A 20,729-nucleotide genomic window follows, 5' to 3' on the forward strand; every position below is an offset into this window, starting at 1 on the left:
CCACTTTAGGTTTATTTTTTAATAAAAAGATGATATATGAAAAGCATTAGTCTCGTTGTGCAGCATAATTGAAGTATACAATTGCAATGTTCCATAAGAAATAAACCACAATAGCTCATATAGATTTATCTTCCTCAAAGCTTGTCCAATAAGATAAAATAAACTATACTAAGACAAATGGATCCCTGGGGACCTTATCGGCCAAATCCCACACATCATTTGGTCTAGTAATTTTGACTAAATTAAAAGTAATAACACAGCTGCATAATAAAAAAGCCTTCACACTGATCACAGTGATCTGACAACAGTAAAATCAGACAAATAAAGCCGAGAGTAACCTCATCAGAAAATAATATTTCATTCTAATAGACATGATTGTAAAGCAGGTGTTTCCCCACCTAATAACAAATATTACATTTTATGATTACAATAATAGATATAACACATGACTTTCAATTCATTAACTTTTCTTCTTGTACTGCCGCATGTATTAATCTAAGGCATGAAAAAAAACCTGCTGAATGATATATAATAACCAGTCACAACTTTCCTAAAACTACGTAGTTCTTCATGTTTTAGATCATTTTATACTACTGGGTTCCTAAATTTCCATTTTATACATTAAAGCAGTATTCTAGAAGTTAACCAATGAAGAATTTAGGACAAATCAAGAAAATCTGCTTAAAAAGAGGCCTGCATATGGCTGACACATTGTACACATATTGTACACATATTCATACATGCAGAAAAATCTCCCCAAATGGAAGTCAGTGGCACTAAGCTGCTCAGGGGCAATGCAGATTAATGCAAAAGGAAACCAAATGCCTTCAAATAAGTGAATAAGGAAAGAGATAGACAGTGCTGTCAGAGCATTAGAATGGTAATGTGATCTATTCCACCCTCAGTAAGATGAATGGGGCAGACGTTTATTAGATTAGTGTCTGATTCAGCATTTATTATTTTAAACTGCACCAAAATTCCACTTTAATTCATTATGTGTGCTCCGCTAATCTGCCAATCAATTACCTGAAATGTGTTACTGAGTAAAGACTATGACAACAGCCTTTCTACAGAGTGTCCTAGGCCAGGTTCATATAGTGCATAATTTTTGATTCCTTTTTGAGATTGTATTTTTTGCTGCTTATAAGCTCGAAGAAAATCTACCACCAAAATCCAACATGAAAAAACAAGGGGGATTACTCGTAGATCCAGGCACCGTGACTGTGGTTATCTTCTTATATTTGTTATTATTGGTCTCCTTACTTCTAAAATAAACTTTTACATTTATGCTAATTAACTCAAGGTACTCTGGGGGTGTTTCCAGCGCCCCTCAGTGATGTCTTTTCTCTGGTTGTTACAATGAGCAGAGCATGTCTCCCTCCCCTGCACTTCCTGATGCTGCTTGATTACACAGGCAGAGGAAGAAGGGAGACAGAAGGGAGGGGAGACCTGCTCTGCTGTTGTAAAAAGCAAGTGAAATAGACATCACTGATGGACTCTGGTAACACCCAGCACAGCCCCTGAGGCTCATTAGCATAATTTTAATAGCTGATTTTAGAAGGAGGCCATGGATATAAAATATAAGAATATTCCAACAGTCATGGTGCATGGGTCTATGAGTAAGCATCCCTGGTTTATCATGCTTGATTTCAATTGTAGATTTCTTTTGAATTGATTTGTGATATTCATATACTGATAAGATTATAGCAGTTTCACCTATTTTACTGCTTTCCTAGAGGTTTTGAAACACAGTAAAACAAATTCAGCTTCATCCTGCCACATAACTATTAGTGTTGCCATGCGCTGTGTTTTTATAAGCCTAGGTTTTAGGATTTACTTTGATGGCGGTGGAAACCTCAGAGCACTATATCACATTCAGTTAACTTTGTGGGTGATAAAAAAATTTGTCAAGAAGTATAAAATTGGATATGTTGGAATTTCTGAAGGTCAAGCACAATTCACTCATCCGGTAAGGCTTTGTACTTACTGCCAAGAGACCACAGGCTCAAAATGGGGCCAATTTAATTGAAACAAACATTGTTATAGCACAGCACATTACCTGTAGTAGACATGGTTACAGAGTGCTAGTCCAGTAACCTACAAAGTGGCATCTGGATGTTAACTCATTGGATTTCTAGCAGACCATTGAATCTTTCAGTTTAGTGTTATATAGTAAAGTTTGAAGTTACGCTAGCCTCTCTACGCTCCTCCAACACTTGACATTTGCATATTCAGCTAAACCAAACATGCATGTATATGGAGAGGTCGGTTTGAATCAGAGTACTATTCGCCTAAAAAATGACGTAAACTATTTGCCCACTTATTTTTGTATATAAGTCTTGTGAGCCTAAAATACTAGGAATCATGAACAGTTGGGCTTTTATTACACAATGGGGCAGATTTACTTACCCAGTCCATTCGCGATCCAGCGGCGCGTTCTCTGTGGTGGAGTCGGGTCTTCCGGCGATTCACTAAGGCAGTTCCGCCGACGTCCACCAGGTGTCGCTCCTGCGCTGAAGTCCGCCGAGGTCCGCCGGAGTACACGATCCTTTTCCTGGCGAAGGTAAGCGCGTGTCCAGCGACATTTTTTTTTTTTAATGCGGCGGTTTCTCCGAATCCGTTGGGTTTTCGTTCGGCCACGCCCCCCGATTTCTGTCACGTGCACGCCGGCGCCGATGCGACACAATCCGATCGCGTGCGCCAAAAACCCGGGGCAATTCAGGGAAAAATCGTCGCAAATCGGAAATATTCGGGTAACACATCGAGAAAACGCGATTCGGGCCCTCCAATGTAAGAATATTGCATTATTTGTTATTTTAAATAATCCAATATCTTGCTATTAGTTTCTTAGTCATTGGACAACTAATTACTGTATAATATAAGTCAATATAATTTAATTCCACTACTTTAATCTAATTAGTATCTACAAAACCCTACATTATAATGTAATGGTCAGAGCTATGAAATTACTGCATACATGAAGTGCTTCATTACTTGCTGGCCAGTCTTTGCAAGAATGTGTAAACTAATGTTGCTTGCAACCCCATCTTGGAACCAAAAAGTAGTTAACCCCTTCCCGCCGCAGCCCTTTTTCGTTTTTGTGTTTTCATTTTTCACTCCCCACATTCAAAATGGTGGTATTTAATATTCCATGCCGTGTACTGGGAGGCGGGAAAAAAATTCCAAATGCAGTGAAATTGGTAAAAAAACGCATTTGTACCGTATTCTTGTGGGCTTGGATTTTACTGATTTCACTGTGCACCCCAAATGACTTGTCTACTTTATTCTTTGGGTTGGTACGATTACGGGGATACCAAATTTGTATAGGTTTTATAACGTTTTCATACATTTAAAAAAATTAAAACCTGTACAAAATTTTTTGGGGGGATTTTGCCCATTTTCGAATTTGCCATTTTCGAATTTGGGCGCGATTTTCCGTTACGGGGTTAAACGCAGTGAAAAACCGTTATCATATTTTGATAGATCGGGCATTTTCGGACGCGGCGATACCTAATGTGTTTATGATTTTTACTGTTTATTTATATTTATACCAGTTCAAGGGTAAGGGTATTTGAATTTTTAGGTTTTTTTATTTTATTTTGATTTTTTTTTTAACTTTTTTTTTTATTTTTATTTTTACTATTTTTCAGACTCCCTAGGGTACTTTAACCCTATGGTGTTTGTACGATCCTATACTACAGTATGGCAGTATATGTGTATTTTACTACTCATACATTACAATGTGCTGATAGCTTCGTGAGACCCGAAGCTAACATGGCGACGAATCGCCTCTCCCCGATGATGTCACGGGGAGCGACGATCCTCAGAAAGATGGCGGCGCGTGGGCCGCACGCGCCGCCATCTTTTTGAAGCCGCCAGCACCTCTGCCCGCGGCGATCAGCGGGAAAGCACCCACGATTGGTGCCGGCACCGATCGCGGGTGTTACTGGTAAGCCTTTGCTGCAATATGCTATGGAGAGTGCTCGGCCAGGGCATAAAAAGGTAAGCGAAGAGAAGATCCTGCCAGAGGGGACCACACCAACATGTAAGTGTGCTTTGTTTACAATCCTTGATCATGGTGGTAGATATTGGTTTGTAGAAGTAATGTACAAATGATTGTGAGAAAGACATCAACATAAGAGCTGCAATTCTAACATATACAACTACAAGATATATGATAGCTTTCAACCCAGGAGTCACAAGACTTAGCATCCACAGGTGTCTCATGCTCAGTGAGCGGCCTGTTCCCTTTTGTGGGGGTTTTCAGGACAGTAATCTTCATTAGGGCCATAGAAGTAAATAGAGCCATGTATGTGCACTATGGGAATGGGACATTTAGAAGTAATTAGAGGCCTCATTCTTATAGTTACTGGCATTTCCATCTCACAGCTATTAGATCTTTAGCCATCAGTAGAGTGAAAACCGCTTTAACTCTAAAATACATGTTTTGATTTATTTTCATCAGAGACAGAGACAGTCACTGGAATGAAAGTGTCAGGCACAGTAATTGGAATGAGAGTGTCAGAGACAGTCACTGGAATGAAAGTGTCAGAGACGGTCACAGGAATGAGAGTGTCAGAGACAGTCACTGGAATGAGTGTCAGAGACAGTCACTGGAATGTGAGTGTCAGAGACACTTGAATGAGATTGTCACACTTGAATGAGTGTTAGAGACAGTAACTGGAATGAAAGTGTCAGAGACGGTCACAGGAATGAGAGTGTCAGAGACAGTCACTGGAATGAGTGTCAGAGACAGTCACTGGAATGTGAGTGTCAGAGACACTTGAATGAGATTGTCACACTTGAATGAGTGTTAGAGACAGTAACTGGAATGAGAGTGTTAGAGACAGTCACTGGAATGATAGTGTCAGAGCCATTCACTGGAATGTGAGTGTCAGAGAAAGTCACTGGAATGTGAGTGTCAGAGACCGCCACTAGAATGTGAGTGTCAAAGACACTCGAATAAGAGTGACAGACACTTGAATGAGTGTTAGAGAAAGTCACTGGAATGAGAGTGCCAGAGACAGTAAAAGGAATGAGAGAGTCAGAGATAGTCACTGGAATGTGAGTTTCAGAGACACTCAAATGAGAGTGTCAGACACTTGAATGAGTGTCAGAGACAGTCACTGGAATGAGATTGTCAAAGACAATCATAGGAATGAGAGTGTCAGAGAAACTCAAAAGAGAGTGTAAGAGACAGTCACTGGAATGATGATGTCAGAGACAGTCACTGGAATGAGAGTGTCAGAGACAGTCACTGGAATGTGAGTTTCAGAGACAGTCACTGGAATGTGAGTGTCAGACACTTGAATGAGTGTCAGAGACAGTCACCGGAATGAGAGTGTCAGAGACAGTCACTGGAATGAGAGTGTCAGAGACAGTCATTGGAATGAGTGTCAGAGACAGTCATAGGAATGAGAGTGTCAGAGACAGTCACTGGAATCAGAGTGCCAGAGACAGTCACTGGAATCAGTGTCAGGGACAGTCATTGGAATGAGTGTGTCAGTGACACTCAAATGAGAGTGTCAGAGACACTCAAATGAGTGTCAAAGACAGTCACTGAAATTCGTGTGTCAGAGACAGTCACTGAAATGAATGTCAGAGACAGTCACTGGAATGAGTGTGTCATAGACAGTCACTGAAATGCGTGCGTCAGAGGCAGTCACTGAAATGAGTGTCAGAGACAGTCACTGGAATGTGAGTGTCAGAGACACTCGAATGAGAATGTCAGACACTTGAATGAGAGTCAGAGACAGTCACTGGAATGAGAGTGTCAGAGACAGTCAAAGGAATGAGAGTGTCAGAGAAACTCAAAAGAAAAAAGTCAGAGACAGTCACTGGAATGATGGTGTTAGAGACAGTCACTGGAATGAGAGTGTCAGAGACAGTCACTGGAATGTGAGTGTCAGAGACAGTCACTGGAATATGAGTGTCAGACACTTGAATGAGTGTCAGAGACAGTCACTGAAATAAGAATGTCAGAGACAGTCACTGGAATGAGAGTGTCAGAGACAGTCACCGGAATGAGAGTGTCAGAGGCACTCAAATGAGTGTCAGAGACAGTCACTGGAATGTGAGTGTCAGAGACAGTAACTGGAATGTGAGTGTCAGAGACAGTAACTGGAATTAGTGTCAGAGACAGTCAGTGGAATGTGAGTGTCAGAGACAGTCAGTGGAATGTGAGTGTCAGAGACAGTCAGTGGAATGTGAGTGTCAGAGACAGTCAGTGGAATGTGAGTGTCAGAGACAGTCACTGGAATGTGAGTGTCAAAGACAGTCACCGGAATGAGAGTGTCAGAGGCACTCAAATGAGTGTCAGAGACAGTCACTGGAATCTGAGTGTCAGAGACAGTAACTGGAATTAGTGTCAGAGACAGTCAGTGGAATGTGAGTGTCAGAGACAGTCAGTGGAATGAGAGTGTCAGACACTCGGATAAGAGTGTCAGAGACACTCACTGGAATGAGAGTGTTAAAGACAGTCAGTCGAATGAGTGTGTCAGAGACAGTCACTGGAATGAGTGTATCAGAGACAGTAACTGGAATGAGAGTGCCTGATTCAGTCACTGGAATGAGAGTCTCATAGACAGTCACTGGAATGTGAGTGTCACAGACACTTGAATGAGTGTCAGAAACAGTCACGAGAATGAGAGTGTCAGAGATAGTCACTGAAAGAGACTGCCAGAGACAGACAGTCACTGAAAGAGGCTGCCAGACACATACAGTCACTGAAATAGACTGCCAGCAACAGACAGTCACTGAAAGAGACTGCCAGTGACAGTCAGTCACTGAAAGAGACTGCCAGCGACAGAGAGTCACTGAAAGAGACTGCCAGTGACAGACAGTCACTGAGACAGTCTACAGATACATAAAAAAATATTTTTTGTTAACCCATTCTATTTTGTTGTAGCTAAGAGCAGTTACTTACTATCTCAATCAACACTGAGAGCTACAGCTATTTTATTGATGTACAGCCATCCTTAGGGGGACTGCTATACGTGGCCAGTATCATTTGTCTGAAATGAAAGGCAATCATCAATATTAACCGCATTACCAATTAATAGATTCCTATTGAATTTTCTGTGAAGTTAACATGCTCAGAGAGAGGAATTCTGAATTACAATAGACCGTTGTAGAATTTAAATGAACTGTCTAGACTAAATGCGGATGAAACATATGATGAGTCAGATAAGATATTAGTGGAGTTTATTTCAGGTGCATATTAAACACCTGAAAATAGAACAAAATGTATCACAGTGGAATTAGTACTTATTAATGGAATTTTACTTATTTTTAGCCGTGCTTATTACAGCAGCTCTACTGATCTGGTAAAGGTAAAGATATTGGGGCTCATTTACTTATGCAGCCGTTGGAGTTCACCAAAAGTGCATTGTCCGGCGATAATGCACATTGCCGTTATTCATTAAGATTGTGCGCCCAATATCCTGCATGTGTCGCTTCCCTGCTTAGGTCCGACAGAGCTCAACATCTTTTAGTGGTGCATGTAAGTGCTTGGCCTTGCAACACAATTTGAAAGTTAAATCCTGCGCTAAGTCTGAATCAGTCGCATTGTCCAACGGCACGCCCCCCGATTTTAGTTGAATTAAAGCCATCAGAAAACGATTGGGCGCAACACAATCCCAGCGCAGACAAATGTTAGATACCGTTTCATTTCTGGATGAATCTTACACTAACTTCTGCAACAAAAATTGTTTATAATGGACTAGAGCACCAGTATAAGTAAGCAGTATTTTGCTATTTGTTACATAACTGCATAATTGGCATTATTTTTGACCATTGTCAAGTGCCAAATATATGTATAGGAATATATCATGTGCAGGTTTATTAGTAGCCATACATGTTTAAAAAATGTTTTCCAAAACCTACTGATGACAACAGGATTGTTCAACTTTCTAATTGACGTCTATGGCACCCAGTCATGACCATGCATGATGACATCAAGAAAGTTATATTGGTAATTTACCTAATATCCTACCCCCCACACATTACAGAAACACAAAGTAAAGTGTACAATCCTTTTAGCAAGCAATTATAGTAAGCACATCTTTTCACATGCTAGATCAGTGGTGGCGAACCTATGGCACTGGTGCCGGAGGTGGCACTCGGAGCCCTTTCTGTGGGCACCCAGGCCATCACCAGAGATGACTCCAGGTATCTTCCTGCAGTCCCAGACAGCCCAGGACTTGCTGTGCATAGAGCTATTTTAAAGTGACAGCACTACCTGGGACTACTGGAGGAGTGGGAAAGTGTTGTGACTGAGCAGGGAGTATAAATCACAAATAAAATTTCTATGTCAAATTTCTATGTTTTCTATGTTAAATGATAAATAAGCGGGTCTTGGTTGTAGTTTGGGCACTCGGTCTCTAAAAGGTTCGCCATCACTGTGCTAGATGAATCCACTTGTTCCGGAGCACAGGCTGTGACTAATGATATTGAATAGTCTTCTTTACTTTGACTTCTTTTCAGGACTATTACTTTCTAAAATATGTATCCAATGTAAAAAGGTGGATAAGGCAACACTGCATTACTAAGTTGGTTTATAGTAATTATACTTAGTTATTTCTTATGAAGACCTTTCAAGTGGAGTCTTTCACTAACTGCTAACTTGAGATTTCCGCCACTCTGCTCTCTACGTGCACAGAGAGGGAGGGAGGAAGCACAGTGGAAGAAGGATGCTGGAAATGTTATGGCAGCAGTAAGTATCATATACTCATCAAGATTACAGCAGAGGTAGGAGGAAAGCACAGACAGAAAAAGGAGGTTGAGCACAAGTGTTTCAAGGGGTGTGTAAGAGCCTTGAAGCTCGGAGTGGCTCTGGTGATGCCAAGAGCACTTGCACTTCATTAGCATGAAGTTAAAAGTAAAAGTTAAAGATATGCAAGTAGATTTCCTTTAAAGTTTAAAGTTCCTTTAAAAAAGTGCCATCAGGAATTCCCTAACTGGAGTATTCTTGATGGTATTCTGCTTGTGTTCTAAGCCCTACACTGTGTTTATCTAATCGTTTTGGCCCATCTAACTAAATAAAAACTGGTTCTTTCTTTCATGCCCACACTTAGCTCCTGGCGTATCGCTGGCTCCTTGGGTGCATAAGCAAAGCCCCCGAAAAGACATTGGTGAGCCGGGAGTTATCGAGTATGCGTGAGCATGGGCTAAAGGGCTGAATGGTGCTGCAAGAATGCGCAGGGAGGCGTCACAGTGGTTACAAGGGCTCCTGAGACTCGGCCAGGTTACTCCACACCCCAGTAGCCTCTGAAGTTAACATGAAAGAAAGATACAGCTTTAATTTAGTGAGATGGGGCAGAAAGATCAGGTAAAGATAGTGATAGAACACAAGCAGAAATCTAACATCAGGAATACCTCAGTTAGTGGATTCATGGTGAAAGATTTCATTTAAAGTAAAGTTACTCTACAGCCCAGATTAGCACTAAATTGAAATACAGACTTATTGTTTCTAGTTGTGGTAACACACTCTTTATTTGTTTTTCAGACTTACTTGAAGAATGTCTCCCACTGTTCATCGCCAATTGAAGAAAATCGATTTGAAGTTACTTTGCCAATACAGCGCCTTGATTTATTAATGGGCCAATTTAACAATGTGCTGCTGACATCCATTTCCATCTTCATTCAAGGTGACCTTACCATAGCCAATCTAGGCACATCTGAGGGGCGTTTTATACAGGTAAACTTAATTTATGATCCCATAATCCTGTATTCTGAGACATGCCCAGTTTTTGATATATGTCAGTATATGCTTGTACTAGTGCAGCAGAAGTTCTATTATGTTATAGCTGTCATACTATGTAATGTGCTATGTTCCCACACAAAGTAACTCATTCACTTAGAGTACATGTGGGGCAGTACAATAATCGTTCATTATACAAAGATTACATCTCTTTTATTTCACTAGATGATCAGTAGCTGTTTGCACATTTCTGTCAGACATGTTGACAAGTAACATCAGTCAGTCTACAGTTTATCTCAACATCAGCTTTTAATTCCCACTAATATAATGGCCATTAGTCATCTCATTCCAATCCTGTAGATGTCATCTTAAACATTACTTTATACAAACTGCAAACTAAAATATAAGTCACAACTTTTTTACTTCAAAATATTGGCTGAAATGAATATTTATTATGTGTATATATTCTACAAGCATTACTAAAATGAAGTTCAGTTGAAAAACAAACATCAGCTTCGTTTTTCTTGAGCCATTAGTCACCAGAGGAAACACTCTGTGATGGCACTCAAGAAATACTTGGAACATAAAGGACAATGATCAGAGTGCATAAGAGCTTTGTTTAAACTACTGGTGACTGCACATGGTAGATCACCAATAAATTGAATCCTGCGTAGAGAGGTCTCATGGGCTGGGCCCTCTCCATACAGGGAAGAGATCTGCTTATTATACAGCCATCAATTGCCATTTACCAGCGCAATCAATGTCAGCAGTTAACCTGTTAGGACAAAGCAGACAGATCCAACAAATGAGTGTTGTCCATCGATATCATCATCTGGAGTCTCAGATCAGTTGCAATGATATCCAAGAGCCTCTGAGAGGCTACTATGGCTGTCACTTGGAATTTTCTATTACAAGCTGCAAGTGGAAGTCTATTAATATTACAATCCATGTATACCACTCAAGAATGGAATGGAAAGCATGTCACAAATATATTGGTGCTCAATTCTGTGTGGTGTAAAACAGAGAAAAGCAGAGAACAGGAACGCTACGAAATTTCAGAATAAAAGTAGGGGGGTTCATTCACCTAATCATAGCCCTCATTGGAGGTAGGTCCTCCACCAGATTGACATATAGGGGGAAGTGTATCAGGGTTGTATGTCAGTTTTCTGGCATACAAGCCATGAAGTAATTGCAATTACTAGCAATCCACCAGCCTCTGCTTTGACCAAACAGCTTAATGTTGACATTCCTGTCACAAGCCTGTACACTCATGTTACTGCGCAATTGTAGGCAGGTAGGTTGACTGTGTAGCCTGGCCACCAGATATATCAGGAGGTTGGAGTCTCCAGATGTATCCTTTCACAGGAGAGGAGGGGTCTTCAGTGCAGCAGCGTATGATAACTCCACCCATATTCTCTATGCTGTGGATATCGGATAAGTCTTTTAGTGTATAGACATAGACAAAAGTAGGTGAATCGCCTCATTACATAAAGATCTATACAAACTCTATTTGATAATTTCTTGCCACTATCTGGTCTTTGGCCTCAGAAAACTTTGTAAAACTACACTTACCTCCTAGATAAAAAATTTACTTTTTAGTCCACAAACCTACTTTGTTAACCAGCAGCGAAAGTTACATACAGTATATTTTTCAAATGTATTAATTCATGTATCATATAGATGAGGAAATTTTCATTACATGTGAAATATAACAGATGTGTTTAGTGAGCAGCCTGAAGTTGTTAATAGTAGTGAGATGTTTTGGCAAAACAAGTGTTACGGCTTGTCTCCCGCTCACTTACAGCTTTTTATTAGACAGTGTGAATATGACAAAGCAGACGGGTAATATAGTTCTTGAGGCAGCTGCCAAGTAGAAAGAGGAAAAGAGCAACAATTTCACTTCCTTCCTATGCTGGGACTTGGTGAAAAGCTTTTTATGCTATGAAAGGTTGCAGCTGTTTGAGCCTCTCACATTGTTAGCTTCCAGGCTAAGGCTGGGAAACAGTGCAAAGAGTACAGCTGTTGTGTGCAAAGTGAATCAGGTATTTTACAATAGCTATTTTTTCGGAAAGCGTAAAAGCTGAGCAGTATTGCCAGTTACTATAGCTTCTCCACTGTTAAAGAATGTCAGAAAGGTAATTAGATATTTCAGCAGAAATGTTAAAGACACGTCACTGTTTATTTCATGAACTTGTTAAACTGTAGATTGGGTCACTTATTATAAAGTAGTGGTTGTGCTCATTATGTGCGGGAATCGGAGCATGAAGCATAAGAAGCATTGAGAATGGTAAAAATGCAGACATAATGACAGCTCTTCCTTTCACCATGAACTTTGTGGAAGGCAAGGTCTGTCCATTAGTAGATGTACTTTTAAAGGGTTTGTCCAACTCAAACATATTGCAGATGTTTGACTGAATCAAAAAAGCTTTACTTACCTCTCAATTCCTCAGGAGGTTGCACTGTGATTGGCACTGCAGCCAGAGCCAGATTAAGGTTGATGGGGGCCCATTGGTGCAAAATCTGGTGGAGGCCCCATATATAGCCTACACTCCCCCCAAGTAATACAACTATATACACAGCCTCCAACACCCCAGTAATACATCTATCTACACAGCCTCCACCATCCTGTAATAGATCTATAAACATAGTCCCCACACCCTCAGTAATACAACTATTTACTCTATTTAATAACATCATTCTCACTTTCTCCTTTTCCAACCATGCACGGTGTCCTCATCTTCTTGATCTGACATCTTCAAGATGTCAGCATACTGGTGCTCCGCGGTCTCTGGTCTTATTTTTCCCTGCTCTGCCACAGGAAAAAAAATACTGGCTACTGGCTACAGGCGGAGAGCTGGAGTCTGCCAAAACATATAGTTGGCATGCGACCCCCAAATTGCCCACACTTGGTGGGGCCTTTTGAAGGGCAAATTGGCTCATAATATGGCGCTGAATGCTGCTCTAGCACTTCTGTTGTGGAGCCACATGTCATCTGTATTGACATCTTGTTCTGGTGGTGATCTTCCCACAGAAATAAATGGCTTAATTTCAGGTTCAGGGGAATTTATCATGAGATCTGATGTGCTAAGATTTTAGTGTAGAAATTTGCAATTCATAGAACTTTCAAAAAGTGAAATGGGTTGAAAGATGGGGGCAGAAGTCGATGTTAGGAAAAGGCTTTTAGAGCAAATCTATGTTTGCCCAAAGTAATTTAATTTTCTGTCATTAGGACAGCCACTTATGTGGCATAGTTAAAAGAGGATTCCCATTTCCACAAGTAATTGATATTGTTTAAATAATTAAATTTATACAAATTTCTAATATACTTTCTGTATCAATTCCTCATTGTTTTCTAGAACATATAGAAAACTTCTTTATTTATTTCCAGTGGACAGAAATCTGACCATCGTCTTGCAAGTTCACGGCTTGTTATAACACACAAGTTTGATTACTCTCTATGATAATAACGAGCTGTTTACTAGTAGTCACTGGTATGACACATTTTATAAAGTGACAGCAAGCTGAGATACAAAAAACCATGAGAAATTTATACGAAAAGTTAATTGGAAAATTGTAGAATTTTTCATCATGCAAACAATAACATTAATTTGGTTTAATGGCAGGAATGTCTCTTTCTCTATGTAGTTCACTTTATCTGTAATACTGCTGTTTTAAATTGGAAAATACGATGAAAAAGGAAAGGACAGATGCACACAGTGAGCCCTGAATAAAGACCCACCCAGCTGTCCCTACCTGTTTACACATCCACCCTGGTAGGTGACAACTGGTCACGTTTTCTTCCAGCCGACAGGGAAATCACAGAGACAGGATAAACCAACTCAGAAAAATAGTTGAAATACACGTGAAAACCAAGAGGACAATGCAATATAGAATCAAGAGAAAAATTACTAGCGTCAAATGATCAAAAAAATAGGGAAGTACAGAAAACTTGAGAAAATGAATTAAGACAGCCAGGAATAAAATAAGTTAGGTGTCAGACATGTGCAGGGCAGAATGCAAACTAATCACAAAATCACAGTCAGCAGTGCATCTTCTTCCTAACTTTACAGGGAGATGATGGTGCTAAAGCCTACTGGCACAGATGTTATATTACCACAATACACCTCAGAGATGTACACCAATTAATCCCCCTTTGGATCACACTGTGGAGACTCTATGGCTGCATAAATTCTGGCAAAAAAAAGTGATTTTATCTGGAAAAAATGTTTATAATCTATTGGCAGGGCATAGGCAAGTATATTTCATACATATAATATCAATATTTTCAATATTAATCTCTTTGCTAGGCCTCATACACAAAAACATATGGTTGCCTGGGACACTCCTTACTCCAACCCTCTCCTTTGAAAGACGAGTGGCTGCCCAGCTCAGACATGGTGCTGTGAGACACTGTGTCATAGGTGCCATAGACCTCAATGGGGGGCCATGATGTGGCCGCAAATTGTGTGGCCCTATCACTGGCTCCCATGTGGTTGTGTTTGTGGGGTCCTAATTGATACTTATACAGAAACAGTAAAGCGTGCAGACATTCTGTGCTGGGCGTGACATATTTTGTCTGCATTGTTTTACTTTTAAAAGAAATTAAAAAGAAAGTAAAACGTGCCAAATGTGTCAAATTTATCAAGTATTCCCAGAATTAATGTATTTTTTTGCTATTATGCTTTTTGTAATTTTGCTTGTCATTGAGAGACCTAACACCTTCCTATACATCTAAATTGTAATTTATGAACACTAAATTTAGACATTTGTTTACCAGTTTTATAAGTAAAAATTATCTCTGTTTTGCAGGTTGTTGTCTCGAGGTCTAGCCAGGCTCAACCCCATGTTAATATTCCCCTTGATACACGTCCTATTTCCCCAACAGTGGTTATCAATGAAACATCCAAGGATGATGGATATATCTTGGTTAGCACAGGAATGAAGGTATGGTAGGGATTCTTTGGTATGACTAATATTACTGTACATACAGAACAGGATTTGGCTACATAGTAATGGATATATCATACAATACACAATTTGTGATTGATCTGTACATGTCTGTGCTATGTTTTATTCAAGGGATATTTCTTTTGTTATATCAGACTGCATTCATACAGATAACATAATTTCATAATAGAGATTAGCAATTTCTCTACTTGTAGCACAAATGCAAGCTGAGGTCCCAGACCATTAGCAAAACGTCATCTTGTGGAGCAATGCACAAGCCGCTGACTGGGCAGTACTGTGAGTGAAAAGGGTTGTGTCTGTGTGTTTGGTGCCCTCACTGGTGTATTGCTGAAAATCCCTTTTTCCAGAAAAAAGAGGCTAGATAATCTAGACCACAAACATATATAAAGATACAGTCAGTCGTGTACTGGCTGAGTAAATGAAGAAGGTGCATGTAAAGCTAAATATTACAGAATAGAGCCTGATAAATGGAGGGTGTGCCTGTGCTTGGTTCTTTGGAGTGGCTAACAGCAATAGTTTTGCCTCCAAAGACTCAGCCTTTTAAACTGGTTGAAAATCATTTGAGCATACATAGGTGACGTCACCACAGCAGGATTTTATATCTGCAGTAGGGTCACAGCCGCCTGCTGGGGCTCACCTACTCTTACAGCAAAGTGGATAACAAAGATGGTAACCCACCACATCCAGAAGACTCTCAGCTTCAGCCCGAGTTCTATGTGAGCTGTGAAGGAAGTTGGGTGGCAGCACAAACTTACAAGCAATAATGTACACAACATCTATTTGTGGAGGCAAAACTATTGTTGTTAGCTATTCAGCAAACCAAACACATGCACACACTCCATTTATCAGGCTTTCATCTGTTATATTTACATCTTAATTTACTCAGCGAGCACAGGAGTGCCTGTATCTTCACTATCATCATCACCACAGAGAAGATGTATTTCCTATGTGATCAATTAAAGTATTCCAAGTATTACTGTGTGTATAAAGACAAGAGAAATGGGGGAATTTTACTCATATAAAATTGGAGAGATTAAGCAAGTTTCTATGTGATGCTTATTAGAGATCTGTAGAACTCAGAATTTGTACAATGGCACAAATTTGCTTGAACGTGCCTTTCTTCTTCCTATTGAATATCCACAGGATTACGGAGCTATTAAAATATCATTGAAAAGGTAAAAAATGTTAGCATAGAGAAACAATATTCTACCTAGCTATGGATAGTTCAAGGATATTTCATATTTCATTCTTTCCAGTATCCAGTGGATATTTATTAGTTGTAGCCATTATTAAAGAATCTGAATTTTAAATTGTAAACATTTCATTGACAATATAATGAAGAACAGTATTAATAAAGCCAAGTGTTATCATGTAAATCATAAGTAGTAGTCACACTACTGTCTGAGCATTTTAAAATTTTCTTTCCCATTGATATGTATTGCAGATAGTGAAGGTTCCATTAACAGGTATTGGGTGCGAACAGCACAGGTCCTGTAGTAGTTGCATCTCTACTCCTGCATATATGAAGTGCGGCTGGTGCAAAGATCATTGTTCCACTAAGCAGGAGTGTTTAAAAGAAGAGTGGACTCAAGAAATCTGCTCTCCAGTCGTGAGTAAGGTAAACAGTACAAGCAATATCTTAAAGATGCTTACTAATTCCAACATTTTAGGGAAAATTCTCTTGGTAACAACTTTATTAGGGTTTAAATAGTTTGATACTGTTAGAAGATAATTTCTTTAACTTTTTTGGGAAACAGTCTCTGTCACTCATCAAGATAACGCTTTGACTGTAAATTACAGAGCCCGCAAGCTGCTTTCTCTAGATTCTCTGACATAAACTATTGTATTCTACAGATACACCAGCCTCCGACATTAGATATTGGGGGTCATTTACTAAGGGCCAGAATCACGTTTTTCCGTCGCGTTACCCGAATATTTCCGGTTTGCTCTGATTTTCCCTGATTTGCCCCGGGATTTTGGCGCACACCATCGGATTGTGGCGCATCAGCACCGGCATGCACGCGACGGATATTGCGGTGCGTGGCCATAAGAAAACCCGACGGATTTAGAAAAAAACGCTGTATTTTTTTTTAAAAAAGTGGCGCTTGACACGCGCTTACCTGCACCCAGGGTAGGACAGTGAACTTCAGTGAACTCCAACAGAATTCAGCGCAGCAGTGACACCTAGTGAACATCGGGCACACTACCTTAGTGAATCGCCGGAAGACCGGAATCCTCCACTGAGAACACGCCGCTGGATCGCGACAGGACCGGGTAAGTAAATCTGCCCCATTGTGTTCTACGGATACTCCACCCTCCAAAATAAGCTATTGTACTCTACAGATACTCCACCCTCCGACATAAGCTATTGTGTTCTACAGATACTCCACCCTCCAAAATAAGCTATTGTACTCTACAGATACTCCACCCTCCAAAATAAGCTATTGTATTCTATAGATACTCCACCCTCAGACATAAGCTAGTGTGTTCTACTGATACTCCACCCTCCAAAATAAGATATTGTATTCTATAGATACTCAATCCTAAGACATAAGCCATTGTATTCTACAGATACTCCACCTTCCAACAAAAGATAATGTACCGGCAGGTCCCAGGTTATGTACAGGATCAGTTCTGTAGGTTTGTTCTTAAGTTGATTTTACATGTAAGTCGGAACTGTATATTTTATAATTGTAACCCCAGCCAATTTTTTTGGTTTCTGTGACAGTTGGATTTAAAAAATGTTGGATTGTCATCAGAACCAGGATGAACAGTAAAGCTTCATTACAGACACCTATAATAACTGTTATAGATGTTTATTGAAGCCTAAGGTTAAAGTACAGTAAATTACCAATTACCAGATGTTCGTTTGTAACTAGAGGTTGTCTGTAAGTCAGGTGTTCTTAAGTAGGGGACCGCCTGTATTCAATAGATAATCCACCCTCAGACATAAGCTATTGTATTCTACAGATACTCCACCTTTGACATAAGCTTTTATATTCTACAGATACTCCACCCTCTGACGTAAGCTATTGTTTTCTACAGATACTCCACCCTCTGACATAAGCTATTGTATTCTACAGATACTCCACCCTCCGACATAAGCTTTTGAATTCTACAGATACTCCACCCTCCAACATAAGATATTGTATTCTAAGGATACTCCACCCTCTGACATAAAATATTGTATTCTACAGATACTCCACCCTCCGACGCAAGCTATTGTATTCTACAGATACTCCACCATAAGCTATTGTATTCTACAGATACTCCACCCTCCGACGTAAGCTACTGAATTCTACAGATACTCCACCTTCATACATAAGCTACTGAATTCTACAGATACTCCACCTTCAGACATAAGCTACTGAATTCCACAGATACTCCACTTTAGACATAAGTTACTGTATTCTACAGATACTCCACTTTCAGACATAAGCTACTGTATTCTACAGATACTCCACCCTCCGACATAAGCTTTTGTATTCTACAGATACTCCACCCTCTGATGTAAGATATTGTATTTTACAGATACTCTACCCTCTGAAGTAAGCTATTGTATTCTACAGATACTCCACCCTCCGACGTAAGCTATTGTATTCTACAGATACTCCACCCTCCGACGCAAGCTATTATATTCTACAGATACTCCACCCTCCGACGCAAGCTATTATATTCTACAGATACTCAACCCTCCAACATAAGCTAATGTATTCTACAGATTCTCCACCATAAGCTATTATATTCTACAGATACTCCACCCTCCGACGTAAGCTACTGAATTCTACAGATACTCCACCTTCATACATAAGCTACTGTATTCTATAGATACTCCACCTTCTGACATAAGATATTGTATTCTATAGATATTCCACCCTCCGACATAAGCTTTTGTAATCTACAGATACTCCACCCTCTAACATAAGATTTTGTATTCTTCAGATATTCCCCCTCCGAAATAAGCTATTGTATTCTACAGATACTCCACCCTCTGACGTAAGCTATTGTTTTCTACAGATACTCCACCCTCCGACATAAGCTTTTGAATTCTACAGATACTCCACCCTCCAACATAAGATATTGTATTCTAAGGATACTCCACCCTCTGACATAAAATATTGTATTCTACAGATACTCCACCCTCCGACGCAAGCTATTGTATTCTACAGATACTCCGCTATAAGCTATTGTATTCTACAGATACTCCACCCTCCGACGTAAGCTACTGAATTCTACAGATACTCCACCTTCAGACATAAGCTACTGAATTCCACAGATACTCCACTTTAGACATAAGTTACTGTATTCTACAGACATTCCACTTTCAGACATAAGCTACTGTATTCTACAGATACTCCACCCTCCGACATAAGCTTTTGTATTCTACAGATACTCCACCCTCTGATGTAAGATATTGTATTTTACAGATACTCTATCCTCTGAAGTAAGCTATTGTATTCTACAGATACTCCACCCTCCGACGTAAGCTTTTGAATTCTACAGATACTCCACCCTCCGACGTAAGCTTTTGAATTCTACAGATACTCCACCCTCCAACATAAGATATTGTATTCTAAGGATACTCCACCCTCTGACATAAAATATTGTATTCTACAGATACTCCACCCTCCGACGTAAGCTATTGTATTCTACAGATACTCCACCCTCCGACGCAAGCTATTATATTCTACAGATACTCCACCCTCCGACGCAAGCTATTATATTCTACAGATACTCAACCCTCCAACATAAGCTAATGTATTCTACAGATTCTCCACCATAAGCTATTATATTCTACAGATACTCCACCCTCCGACGTAAGCTACTGAATTCTACAGATACTCCACCTTCATACATAAGCTACTGTATTCTATAGATACTCCACCTTCTGACATAAGATATTGTATTCTATAGATACTCCACCCTCAGACTAAGCTATTGTATTCTACAGATTCTCCACCCTCCGACATAAGCTTTTGTAATCTACAGATACTCCACCCTCTAACATAAGATTTTGTATTCTTCAGATATTCCCCCTCCGAAATAAGCTATTGTTTTCTACAGATACTCCACCCTCTGGCATAAGCTATTGTATTCTACAGATACTCCACCCTCCGACGTAAGCTATTATATTCTACAGATACTCCACCCTGTGACATAAGCTATTGTATTCTACAGATACTCCACCCTTTGACATAAGCTATTCTATTCTACATATATTTCATCCTCAGACATAAGCTATTCTATTCTACAGATATTTCATCCTCAGACATAAGCCTTGGTGGTTTCTAGTGCAAGTAAAGTCCAGTTTATCAGCAGAAAAATATTTGTATAACAAATACATGGAAATGAAATTTGAGCCTATATATTGTGTCATTTACATATTGTATTAATGTACCACAATTGTGGGTCCATTGGTACAACATGTGCATCCCCAAAATTCTACCAAACCATACATAGATCGATATGGTAGCATACGTTTTCTTTAGTTGATGCGATTAGGTTTAAGTGCTGCAGCTGACATATTAATCTAAAAATAAAAAAATATGTAACATATTATTATGCATATTATCTGAATAGCCTATCACCTGTTTGCATTTCGTATTCTTGTAAATAACAGTAAAATAATGTACCGGTTAAATCAGGAAATGTTTTCATATGTGCTATATTTAAGAGCATTTTCACATCGACAATGAGTGTAATTAAATCAACTACATTTTCCACAGCCAATCCTCATCTTTAAATCATTTACAGTTTTATACTATTTTTATTCATGTGACTGAAATAGATACATTTCTAGATGTAGCAAGTATTATGAATGCAACTAGATAAAACACTGGAAACTGTTCATACAAAATTCATCTGGCACGCAAAATTGATGGGAGGGTTTTCCTTGGTTACCTCTCATAGTTATTTATTTTTCTCATAAATATTTATACCTTCAAGCCAAATAGTTTTTGATGACATGAAAGCATTAGAAAGATTTTCTTTTACTAAAAAAGTTTGATTAAAATATATGTCACTTAAAGGGGGTGATCACGTTCAGAAAGTAATTGCTATT

At 39.5% G+C, this 20,729-nt stretch overlaps 1 protein-coding gene across 1 annotated transcript in view; it reads left to right on the plus strand.

The window, feature by feature from the left end:
* MET (MET proto-oncogene, receptor tyrosine kinase) overlaps positions 1-20,729 on the plus strand; it is a 105,518-nt gene that overhangs the window by 34,830 nt on the left and 49,959 nt on the right. Inside the window, exons 3-5 of the mRNA XM_072146953.1 lie at positions 9,506-9,697; positions 14,510-14,644; positions 16,113-16,286. Coding sequence (XP_072003054.1) covers positions 9,506-9,697; positions 14,510-14,644; positions 16,113-16,286 — 501 coding nt within the window. The remainder of the gene's footprint in view (positions 1-9,505; positions 9,698-14,509; positions 14,645-16,112; positions 16,287-20,729) is intronic.

Source organism: Engystomops pustulosus, chromosome 4, assembly GCF_040894005.1.
Source record: "Engystomops pustulosus chromosome 4, aEngPut4.maternal, whole genome shotgun sequence".
Taxonomy (NCBI): domain Eukaryota; kingdom Metazoa; phylum Chordata; class Amphibia; order Anura; family Leptodactylidae; genus Engystomops; species Engystomops pustulosus.